Source organism: Oncorhynchus gorbuscha, linkage group LG07 (assembly GCF_021184085.1).
Source record: "Oncorhynchus gorbuscha isolate QuinsamMale2020 ecotype Even-year linkage group LG07, OgorEven_v1.0, whole genome shotgun sequence".
Taxonomy (NCBI): Eukaryota; Metazoa; Chordata; class Actinopteri; order Salmoniformes; family Salmonidae; genus Oncorhynchus; species Oncorhynchus gorbuscha.
Window position 1 is genome coordinate 1,064,909 of NC_060179.1, and position 12,592 is coordinate 1,077,500.

The 12,592-nt window shown below is 46.6% G+C and overlaps 1 protein-coding gene across 1 annotated transcript in view; it reads left to right on the forward strand.

Annotated features, from left to right (window-relative positions):
• The window catches only part of vill (villin-like), a 62,770-nt gene that overhangs the window by 25,030 nt on the left and 25,148 nt on the right, over nt 1-12,592 (forward strand). The window contains 4 exon segments of the mRNA XM_046355393.1: nt 5,529-5,637; nt 8,065-8,184; nt 10,449-10,485; nt 10,488-10,647. Coding sequence (XP_046211349.1) covers nt 5,529-5,637; nt 8,065-8,184; nt 10,449-10,485; nt 10,488-10,647 — 426 coding nt within the window.

Consider the following 12,592-nt stretch of genomic DNA (forward strand, 5'->3'; position numbering starts at 1 on the left):
ACACAGGACTCTACACACACACAGGACTCTACACACACACAGGACTCTACACACACACACAGGACTCTACACACACAGGACTCTACACACACACAGGACCCTACACACACACACAGGACTCTACACACACACACAGGACTCTACACACACACAGGACTCTACACACACACATGACTCTACACACACACACACAGGACTCTACACACACACACAGGACTCTACACACACACAGGACTCTACACACACACATGACTCTACACACACACACACAGGACTCTACACACACACAGGACTCTACACACACACAGGACTCTACACACACACACAGGACTCTACACACACAGGACTCTACACACACACTGACACTCCAAAACACACACTTAATTTGCTCATACACACATAACACGCAGGCACATTCATACTCAGTTGTGATTTTAGCATGTCTTGGTGAGGCAAAACTCAAACCATTTCTGTAGATGCCAGTGAAGCCACCACACCACACAACACAACACTCACTAAATAATACATTAAATGCCTTATAACAGTGACAAACGGTGCTATGCTCACAGCGGAGCTCTCTTTTCAGAATGGGTATTATTTCACAAGATAATATTTCATAAGGTAGGATTGATTATTAGAATTGATTTATATTATTTCATGGATCGAACAGTCCAAACATCAGACTAAAGCCTCAGCTGAACTTGATGTGCAATCTGAGATAAATGTGTGAGAGAGTCTTAACACACTGTCTGCTATTTAAGGTGACAGAACACACACATCATACTGTCTTGCCAACATAACTGTCCACATTTGGGTTGAGTTAAAACATTGTTACACAGAACAATTGTAAAATATTATATTTGAAGGTCAATCTACTAAGGACATGGACTAATGACTCATTACTTAATAACTGTATTTTGTTCATAAAGCGCTTTTCACGATCCCCTAAATATAAAATTTGTATTTAAAATAATTGTTGTGATAGAATGAAAGCAGTACCAGAACGCGCCTCAGTAGTTGAACTAAAGACGAGCCATAAACCATACTGTAGGCAAAAAGCAAATGCATTAGAAAAACAAACTAAAAGTCCATTTAACAGAGCTATAAATAGTGCCTTAAGAGCATAATAGAATAGACACTTATGGCTCATCCATTAATTGACAGGAACACGTCAGCCGGAGGGAGGGCTGTGCTTCCTCCTGTCACTTCTCCCACTACATACAATAATAGATTTTTATCCACTATTGTTCAGTGGAACAAAGACTCAACAGTCTGTGTGGTATTCTGTTCCTTGGCAGCTGATACACTGTGGTCTGTAGGAATTCCCATGCTGGGGCACAGAGGGGAAGTTCATATCAAACACATCATAGGACTTGAATCCGGTGACCCAAGCAGTGTACCTTGCTCCAATGCTGGTCCACTAACAACTGTGAGCAGTCCCCAAAAGCCAACACAAATGACTATGGTCTGGTCAGCTCCGCCTGGTGCAGGTACTCTCCCATGTTTGTCACAACCTGTTAGAGATATCATTTGATTTTAGAATATGAGGATTTGTGGTATTTTGTGTATTTAATAGCCATTTACATCAACCAACTCCCTGTTTGATGCCTTCATCTTCCATTAATTTGGGTTTGGGGCTCATAGGTTTCTTTACACAACACTAAGCAGGTTTCCATCCAACCATTTCATGCAGACCAATTACCTGCCACATTAAAAATGTCACAGCCGGCCAGAGTACATCTGTTGTTGAAGAACAGTAGATCAATAAAGGAAATATGAAATGTCAATACAATTTTAGAAATGGTCATACAATTTTAGAAATGCCTACAGACAATTTGTTTGTTCGACATGGTGGGATGTTTTTGTGTCGTGTGAATTGATTATGCGGTGAAATGGCAACTCCATTATGTGCAAATATTGAAATAATAACCGTCAAATTAAAGTAAACTTGGAATCACGCGATACGTGATTCCAAGTGGCTCCTCCTACTACGACCCGGGAAAGCAATTTATTAAGGCTGTAGATGAAATCCTCCTACTACGACCCGGGAAAGCAGTTTATTAAGGCTGTAGATTAAATCCACTTCACAGGGTGGTGAATGTGCAAGGTGATCAGCGTTATGCTACTTTCCAATTAGGCTCTTATTCTGGTGACATGAATATTGATGCATGTTTGACAAATACAAATGATATCGCTCTTATTCATAGTAATGTCATAGAAGACAGTGACACATTTTCTTACGTTACAGCCTTATTCTAAAATGTATAAAATTGTTGTTTTTCATCATCAATCTACACACAATACCCCATAATGACAAAGCAAAAACAGGTTTTTAGATATGGTATATATCACATTTATATAAGTATTCAGACCCTTTACTCACTACTTTGTGGAAGCATCTTTGGCAGCGATTACAGCCTCGAGTCTTCTTGGATATGATGCTACAACCTTGACACACCTGTATTTGTGGAGTTTCTCCCATTCTTCTCTGCAGATCCTCTCAAGCTCTGTCGGGTTGGATGGGGAGCGTCACTTCACAGCTATTTTCAGGTCTCTCCAGAGATGTTCGATATGGTTCAAGTCTGGGCCACTCAAGGACATTCAGAGAATTGTCCCGAAGCCACTCCTGTGTCTTGCCTGAGTGCTTTGGGTCGTTGTCCTGTTGGAAGGTGAACCTCTGCCCCAGTCTGTCCTGAGCGCTCAGGAGCAGGTTTTCATCAAGGATCTCTCTGTACTTTTCTCCATTCATCTTTCCCTCAATCCTGACTTGTCTCCCAGTCCCTGCCACTGAAAAATATCCCCTCAGCATGCTTCACCGTAGGGATGGTGGCAGGTTTCCTCCAGACATGATGCTGCCACCACCATGCTTCACCGTAGGGATGGTGGCAGATTTCCTCCAGACATGATGCTGCCACCACCATGCTTCACCGTAGGGATGGTGGCAGGTTTCCTCCAGACATGATGCTGCCACCACCATGCTTCACCGTAGGGATGGTGGCAGATTTCCTCCAGACATGATGCTGCCACCACCATGCTTCACCGTAGGGATGGTGGCAGGTTTCCTCCAGACATGATGCTTTGCATTCAGGCCAAAGAGTTTATTCTTGTTTAATTAGACCAGAAACTTTTGTTTCTCATGTTCTGAGAGTCCTTTAGGTGTCTTTTGGCCAACTCCAAGCAGGCTGTCATGTGTCTTTTACTGAGGAGTGGCTTCCGTCTGGCCACTCTACCATAAATGCCTGATTGGTGGAGTGCTGCAGAAATGGTTGTCCTTCTGGAAGGTTCTCCCATCTCCACAGAGGAACTCTGGAGTTCTACCAGAGTGACCATCAGGTTCTTGGTCACCTCCCTGACAAAGGCCCTTCTCCCCAATTGCTGAGTTTGGCAGGGAGGACAGCTCTAGGAAGAGTCTTGGTGGTTCCAAACTTCTCCCATTTAAGAATGATGGTCCCTGTTTTCTTGGGGACCTTCAATGCTGCAGAAATGTTTAATACCCTTCTCCAGATCTTTGCCTCGACACAATTCTGTCACGGACAATTCCTTCGACCTCAAGGGTAGGTTTTTGCTCTGACATGCACTGTCAAGTGTGGGACATTTATATAGACAGGTGTGTGCCTTTTCAAATCATGTCCAAACAATTGAATTCACCACAGGTGGACTCCAATTAAGTTCTAGAAACATCTTAAGGATGATCAATGGAAACAGGATGCTCAATTTTGAATCTCATAGCAAAGGGTCTGAATACTTATGTAAATAAGGTTTTTTCTGTTTTTTATTATTTTATTTTAGTAAATGATTTTTACCCCCTTTTTCGTAGTATCCAATTGTTCGTACTGTCCTGTCTCATCGCTACAACTCCAGTACGGGCTCGAGAAAGACGAAGGTCGAGAGCCATGGAGCCATGCATCTGAAACACAACCCAACCAAGCCGCACTGCTTCTCAACACAGAGCGCATCCAACCCGGAAGCCAGCCGCACCAATGTGTCGGAGTAAACACCATACACCTAGCGATCTGGTCAGCGTGCACTGCGCCCGGCCCGCCACAGGAGTCGCTAGTGCGTGATGAGACAAAGACATCCCTACCGGCCAAACCCTCCCTAACCCGGAAGATGCTAGGCCAATTGTGCATCGCCCCATGGACCTCCCAGTCGCGGCCGGCTGCGACAGAGCCTGGGCTTGAAACCAGAGTCTCTGGTGGCACATCTAGCACTGCGATGCAGTGCCTTAGACTACTCCGCCACCCGGGAGGCCTTTTAAATACATTTGCAACCCAAAAAATAAAACGTGTTTTCTCTTTGTCATTATGGGGTAGATTGATGAGGATTTTGGGGGTATTTAATAATTTTAGAATATGGCTGTAACGTAACAAAATGTGGAAAAAGTCAAGGGGTCTGAATACTTTCCGAAGGCCCTGTGTGAGCTGTTGACTAGAGCGTATCTGAACAGAGTGGGCCAACTTGTTATATAACACAACATTTTGTGACAAAACCATCAGTAGAGTTGAAAATGCCCTGGAAACCCATTTAACTTGTATTTCTTTCTTTCTCTACGTCATCACGCACAGCCTTTTATCCACAAAAAGTCTGTTTGCTGGAAACAATCATTCTGTCTTCATCCCTCTGGAGTTAAGAGGCCCAATGAACCCTGTTAGTTCCAAATAGAACCTCAAAATCTTACCTGAATCTATAACCTTTTTCAGAAGGTTCTGCTTTAGTGAAAAAATTGTTATATTCAGAACCATATACACTACATGGCCAAAAGTGCTCGTCGAACATCTCATTCCAAAATCATGGACATTAATATGTAGTTGGTCCCCCTTTTGCTGCTATAACAGCCATTCTTCTGGGACTGCTTTCCACATGATTTTGTAACAGTGCTGCAGGGACTTGCTTCCATTCAGTTACAAGAGCATTAGTGAGGTCGAACACTGATGTTGGCCGATTAGGCCTGGCTCGCAGTCAGCATTCCAATTCATCCCTAACGTGTTCGATGGGGTTGAGGTCAGGTCTCTGTGCAGGCCAGTCCAAATTTTCCATACTGATCTCGACAAACCATTTCTGTATGGACATTACTTTGTGTACGGGGGCATTGTCATGCTGAAACAGGAAAGGGCCTTCCCAAAACTTTTGCCACAAAGCTGGAAGCACAGAATCATCTAGAATGTCATTGTGTGCTGTAGCGTTAAGATTTCCCTTCACGGGAAGGGGGTTAGCCCAAACCATGAAAAACAGACCCAGACCATTATTCCTCCTCCACCAAACTTTACAGTTGGCACTATGTATTAACACCTGGCATTGCGCATGGTGATCTCAGGCTTGTGTGCAAATCTCTACCTGACTAACTCCTGTCCTCTCCCTCAAATCTCTACCTGACTAACCCCTGTCCTCTCCTCATATCTCTACCTGACTAACCCCTGTCCTCTCCCCATATCCCGACCTGACTAACCCCTGTCGTTTCACATCTCTCCCTGACTAACCCCTGTCCTCTCCTCATATCTCTACCTGACTAACCCTGTCCTCTCCACCAGCTATAAGAAGGGTGGTGTGGAGTCAGGGTTCCGTCATGTCGAGTCCAATGTGTACAACATCCTGCGGCTGCTGCACATTAAAGGAAGGAAGCATGTCACCGCCACAGAGGTACGCAGCAGTCCCTCTAACCCAGCCTCAGTCCCTCTAACCCAGCCTCAGTCCCTCTAACCCAGCCTCAGTCCCTCTAACCCAGCCTCAGTCCCTCTAACCCAGCCTCAGTCTCTCTAACCCAGCCTCAGTCCCTCTAACCCAGCCTCAGTCCCTCTAACCCGGCCTCAGTCCCTCTAACCCGGCCTCAGTCCCTCTAACCCAGTCTCAGTCCCTCTAACCCAGCCTCAGTCCCTCTAACCCAGCCTCAGTCCCTCTAACCCAGCCTCAGTCCATCTAACCCAGCCTCAGTCCCTCTAACCCAGCCTCAGTCCCTCTAACCCAGCCTCAGTCCCTCTTACCCAGCCTCAGTCCCTCTAACCCAGCCTCAGTCCCTCTAACCCAGCCTCAGTCCCTCTAACACAGCCTCAGTCCCTCTAACCCAGTCTCAGTCCCTCTAACCCAGCCTCAGTGCTTCTAACCCAGCCTCAGTCCCTCTAACCAAGCCTCAGTTCCTCTAACCCAGCCTCAGTCCCTCTAACCCAGCCTCAGTCCCTCTAACACAGCCTCAGTCCCTCTAACCCAGCCTCAGTCCCTCTAACCCAGCCTCAGTCCCTCTAACCCAGCCTCAGTCCCTCTAACCCGGCCTCAGTCCCTCTAACCCGGCCTCAGTCCCTCTAACCCAGCCTCAGTCCCTCTAACCCAGCCTCAGTCCCTCTAACCCAGCCTCAGTCCCTCTAACCCAGCCTCAGTCTCTCTAACCCAGCCTCAGTCCATCTAGCACAGCCTCAGTCTCTCTAACCCAGCCTCAGACCCTCTAACACAGCCTCAGTCCCTCTAACCCAGCCTCAGTCCATCTAGCACATCCTCAGTCCCTCTAACCCAGCCTCAGTCCATCTAGCACGGTCTCAGTCCCTCTAACCCAGCCTCAGTCCATCTAGCACAGCCTCAGTCCCTCTAACACAGCCTCAGTCCCTCTAACACAGCCTCAGTCCCTCTAACCCAGCCTCAGTCCCTCTAACCCAGCCTCAGTCCCTCTAACCCAGCCTCAGGCTCATCTAACCCAGCCTCAGTCCCTCTAACCCAGCCTCAGTCCCTCTAACCCAGCCTCAGTCCCTCTAACCCAGCCTCAGTCCATCTAACCCAGCCTCAGTCCCTCTAACCCAGCCTCAGTCCATCTAACCCAGCCTCAGTCCATCTAACCCAGCCTCAGTCCCTCTAACACAGCCTGTCCATCTAACCCAGCCTCTTTCCCTAACCCAGCCGAGCAGTCCCTCTAACCCAGCCTCAGTCCCTCTGACCCAGCCTCAGTCCATCTTCTGAGCCTCAGTCCCTCTAACAGCAGCCTCTGTCCCTCTAACCCAGCCTCAGTCCCTCTGTTCTGAACCCAGCCTCAGTCCATCTAACCCAGCCTCAGTCCCTCTAACCCAGGTGAGCAGTCCCTCTAACCCAGCCTGAGCAGTCCCTCTGACCCAGCCTGTGTCCCTCTGAGCAGTGTTCTTAGTGTGTATTGTGTTTCCAGGTGAGCAGTGTTCTGAGTGTGTAGTGTTTCCAGGTGAGCAGTGTTCTGAGTGTGTATTGTGTTTCCAGGTGAGCAGTGTTCTGAGTGTGTATTGTGTTTCCAGGTGAGCAGTGTTCTGAGTGTGTATTGTGTTTCCAGGTGAGCAGTGTTCTGAGTGTGTATTGTGTTTCCAGGTGAGCAGTGTTCTGAGTGTGTATTGTGTTTCCAGGTGAGCAGTGTTCTGAGTGTGTATTGTGTTTCCAGGTGAGCAGTGTTCTGAGTGTGTATTGTGTTTCAGGTGAGCAGTGTTCTGAGTGTGTATTGTGTTTCAGGTGAGCAGTGTTCTGAGTGTATGTTGTGTTTCAGGTGAGCAGTGTTCTGAGTGTGTATTGTGTTTCAGGTGAGCAGTGTTCTGAGTGTGTATTGTGTTTCCAGGTGAGCAGTGTTCTGAGTGTGTATTGTGTTTCAGGTGAGCAGTGTTCTGAGTGTGTATTGTGTTTCAGGTGAGCAGTGTTCTGAGTGTGTATTGTGTTTCCAGGTGGAGGTGTTCTGAGTGTGTATTGTGTTTCAGGTGAGCAGTGTTCTGAGTGTGTATTGTGTTTCAGGTGAGCAGTGTTCTGAGTGTGTATTGTGTTTCCAGGTGAGCAGTGTTCTGAGTGTGTATTGTGTTTCAGGTGAGCAGTGTTCTGAGTGTGTATTGTGTTTCAGGTGAGCAGTGTTCTGAGTGTGTATTGTGTTTCAGGTGAGCAGTGTTCTGAGTGTGTATTGTGTTTCAGGTGAGCAGTGTTCTGAGTGTGTATTGTGTTTCAGGTGAGCAGTGTTCTGAGTGTGTATTGTGTTTCAGGTGAGCAGTGTTCTGAGTGTGTATTGGGTTTCAGGTGAGCAGTGTTCTGAGTGTATGTTGTGTTTCCAGGTGGAGGTGTTCTGAGTGTATGTTGTGTTTCCAGGTGGAGGTGTCGTGGAGTAGCTTCAACAGTGGAGACGTCTTCCTTCTGGACATGGGGAAGGTCATAGTTCAGTGGAATGGCCCTCATGGCCCTCAGAGCAACCGGAGTGAGAAACTCAAGGTACCTAATCCTGACCCCCGACCCCCGACCTCTATCCCTAAACCCCTTACCCTAACTCTGAACTTTTAACCTCATCCCAAACCCCTGTCCTCTAACCCTAACCCTCAGAGCAACAGGAGAGAGAAAATCAAGGCACCGGACCCTTAACCACTGACCCCTGAACCTAAACCTTTCGCTACACTCGCATTAACATCTGCTAACCATGTGTATGTGACAAATACATTTGATTTGATTTGAACCCTTAGCTCCTAACCCCTGACTCTGACCCTCAGAGCAACAGGAGGAAGCAACTTCAGGTAGTCCTAGTGAACACCACGGCCGTGTGTTTAGTCTACCATCATGATAATGATGATCAAATGACTGTTCTTCATTGATGACCTTCCCTTTAATGACTGTTCTTCATTGATGACCGCCCCTTTAATGACTGTTCTTCATTGATGACCTTCCCTTTAATGACTGTTCTTCATTGATGACCGCCCCTTTAATGACTGTTCTTCATTGATGACCGCCCCTTTAATGACTGTTCTTCATTGATGACCGCCCCTTTAATAACTGGTTTTCATTGATGACCTTCCCTTTAATGACTGTTCTTCTTTGATGACCGCCCCTTTAATGACTGTTCTTCATTGATGACCGCTGGTCTTCATTGATTTAATAACTGGTCTTCATTGATGACCTTCCCTTTAATGACTGTTCTTCTTTGATGACCGCCCCTTTAATGACTGTTCTTCATTGATGACCGCCCCTTTAATGACTGTTCTTCATTGATGACCGCCCCATTAATGACTGTTCTTCATTGATGACCTTCCCCTTTAATGACTGTTCTTCATTTGATGACCGCCCCTTTAATGACTGTTCTTCTTTGATGACCGCCCCTTTAATGACTGTTCTTCATATGTGACCGTCCCCTTTAATGACTGTTCTTCATTGATGACCGCCCCTTTAATGACTGTTCTTCATTGATGACCGCCCCTTTAATGACTGTTCTTCATTGATGACCGCCCCTTTAATGACTGTTCTTCTTTGATGACCGCCCCTTTAATGACTGTTCTTCATTGATGACCGCCCCTTTAATGACTGTTCTTCATTGATGACCGCCCCTTTAATGACTGTTCTTCATTGATGACCTTCCCTTTAATGACTGTTCTTCATTGATGACCGCCCCTTTAATGACTGTTCTTCATTGATGACCTCCCCTTTAATGACTGTTCTTCATTGATGACCGCCCCTTTAATGACTGTTCTTCTTTGATGACCGCCCCTTTAATGACTGTTCTTCATTGATGACCGCCCCTTTAATGACTGTTCTTCATTGATGACCGCCCCTTTAATGACTGTTCTTCATTGATGACCTTCCCTTTAATGACTGTTCTTCATTGATGACCTTCCCTTTAATGACTGTTCTTCATTGATGACCTTCCCTTTAATGACTGTTCTTCATTGATGACCGCCCCTTTAATGACTGTTCTTCAAATGATGACCTTCCCTTTAATGACTGTTCTTCATTGATGACCTTCCCTTTAATGACTGTTCTTCATTGATGACCGCCCCTTTAATGACTGTTCTTCATTGATGACCTTCCCTTTAATGACTGTTCTTCATTGATGACCTTCCCTTTAATGACTGTTCTTCATTCATGACCGCCCCTTTAATGACTGTCCTTCATTGATGACCTTCCCTTTAATGACTGTTCTTCATAGATGACCTTCCCTTTAATGACTGTTCTTCATTGATGACCTTCCCTTTAATGACTGTTCTTCATTGATGACCGCCCCTTTAATGACTGTTCTTCATTGATGACCTTCCCTTTAATGACTGTTCTTCATAGATGACCTTCCCTTTAATGACTGTTCTTCATTGATGACCTTCCCCTTTAATGACTGTTCTTCATTGATGACCTTCCCTTTAATGACTGTTCTTCATTGATGACCTTCCCTTTAATGACTGTTCTTCATTGATGACCTTCCCTTTAATGACTGTTCTTCATTGATGACCTTCCCTTTAATGACTGTTCTTCATTGATGACCGCCCCTTTAATGACTGTTCTTCATTGATGACCTTCCCTTTAATGACTGTTCTTCATTGATGACCGCCCCTTTAATGACTGTTCTTCATTGATGACCTTCCCTTTAATGACTGTTCTTCATTCATGACCGCCCCTTTAAACCGTTCCATGCCAGGTTTGGTTTCTATTTATGTATTTCCTGGTTAGGTTTAGGTGTTTTTCCACTAAACAATAAATGTTATATTCTCCCCTCCCTGCAGGCGATGCTGCTGGCCCAGGATATCCGTGACAGGGAGCGACTCAGATCGGGGTGGTGGAGGGGAGAGATGAGGAAGACTCCCCTGAGCTGATGAAGATCATGAGGGCGGTGCTTGGCCAGAGGTCAGGCAAGCTGAAAGAGGCGGAGCCTGATGACACACCAGACCGCCATCAGCAGACCTCCAACATCAGGCTCTACAAGTACGTAGACTAACTCTGGAGACGGTCTCGTTCTGTTAGTGACCCTTCGCCTGGAACTGCTTCGTCATTAAATGATGCAGCATTATTGACCTGCCAGACCAGAGCCCTGCTATTGTTCCAGACTGACACCAAGGCTATTGTTCCAGACTGACACCAAGGCTATTGTTCCAGACTGACACCAAGGCTATTGTTCCAGACTGAAACCAAGGCTATTGTTCCAGACTGACACCAAGGCTATTGTTCCAGACTGACACCAAGGCTATTGTTCCAGACAGACACCAAGGCTATTGTTCCAGACTGACACCAAGGCTATTGTTCTACACTGACACCAAGGCTATTGTTCCAGACTGACACCAAGGCTATTGTTCTAGACTGACACCAAGGCTATTGTTCCAGACAGACACCAAGGCTATTGTTCCAGACTGACACCAAGGATATTGTTCTAGACTGACACCAAGGCTATTGTTCTAGACTGACTCCAAGGCTATTGTTCTAGACTGTCTCTAAATTAATGATGCAGCATTGGTGTTGACCTGTAACAGGGTCAGATGTCTCCTGCTATTGTTCCAGACTGACCCAAGGCTGATTGTTCCATCTCCCAGTGTGTCTCCTTGTTCTGTCTGTCCATCTCCCAGTGTGTTCCTGATACTGAAACTGTCCATCTCCCATGTGTTCCAGACTGTCACCATCTCCCATTGTTCCAGACTGTCACCATCTCCCATTGTTCCTGACTGTCTGTCCATCTCCCATGTGTTCTGATACTGACACTGTCCATCTCCCAGTGTGTTCCTGATACTGTCTGTCCATCTCCCAGTGTGTCTCCAGACTGTCTGTCCATCTCCCAGTGTGTCTCCTTGTTCTGTCTGTCCATCTCCCAGTGTGTCTCCTTGTTCTGTCTGTCCATCTCCCAGTGGTTCTGATGAGAGTGGCTATTGTTCTGATACTGTCTGTCCATCTCCCAGTGTGTCTCCTGATACTGTCTGTCCATCTCCCAGTGTGTCTCCTGATACTGTCTGTCCATCTCCCAGTGTGTCTGTTCTGTCTGTCCATCTCCCAGTGTGTCTCTGATTCTGTCTGTCCATCTCCCAGTGTGTCTCCTGATACTGTCTGTCCATCTCCCAGTGTGTCTCCTGATACTGTCTGTCCATCTCCCAGTGTGTCTCCTGATACTGTCTGTCCATCTCCCAGTGTGTCTCCTGATACTGTCTGTCCATCTCCCAGTGTGTCTCCTGATACTGTCTTTCCATCTCCCAGTGTGTCTGATGAGAGTGGATGTCTCCTGATACTGTCTGTCCATCTCCCAGTGTGTCTCCTGATACTGTCTGTCCATCTCCCAGTGTGTCTCCTGATTATGTCTGTCTATCTCCCAGTGTGTCTCCTGATACTGTCTGTCCATCTCCCAGTGTGTCTCCTGATACTGTCTGTCCATCTCCCAGTGTGTCTCCTGATACTGTCTGTCCATCTCCCAGTGTGTCTCCTGATACTGTCTGTCCATCTCCCAGTGTGTCTGATGAGAGTGGAGGTTGTCTCCTGATACTGTCTGTCCATCTGCCAGTGTGTCTCCTGATACTGTCTGTCCATCTCCCAGTGTGTCTCCTGATACTGTCTGTCCATCTCCCAGTGTGTCTGATGAGAGTGGAGGTTGTCTCCTAATACTGTCTGTCCATCTCCCAGTGTGTCTCCTGATTCTGTCTGTCCATCTCCCAGTGTGTCTGATGAGAGTGGAGGTTGTCTCCTAATACTGTCTGTCCATCTCCCAGTGTGTCTCCTGATACTGTCTGTCCATCTCCCAGTGTGTCTGATGAGAGTGGAGGTTGTCTCCTGATACTGTCTGTCCATCTCCCAGTGTGTCTCCTGATTCTGTCTGTCTATCTCCCAGTGTGTCTCCTGATACTGTCTGTCCATCTCCCAGTGTGTCTCCTGATTCTGTCTGTCTATCTCCCAG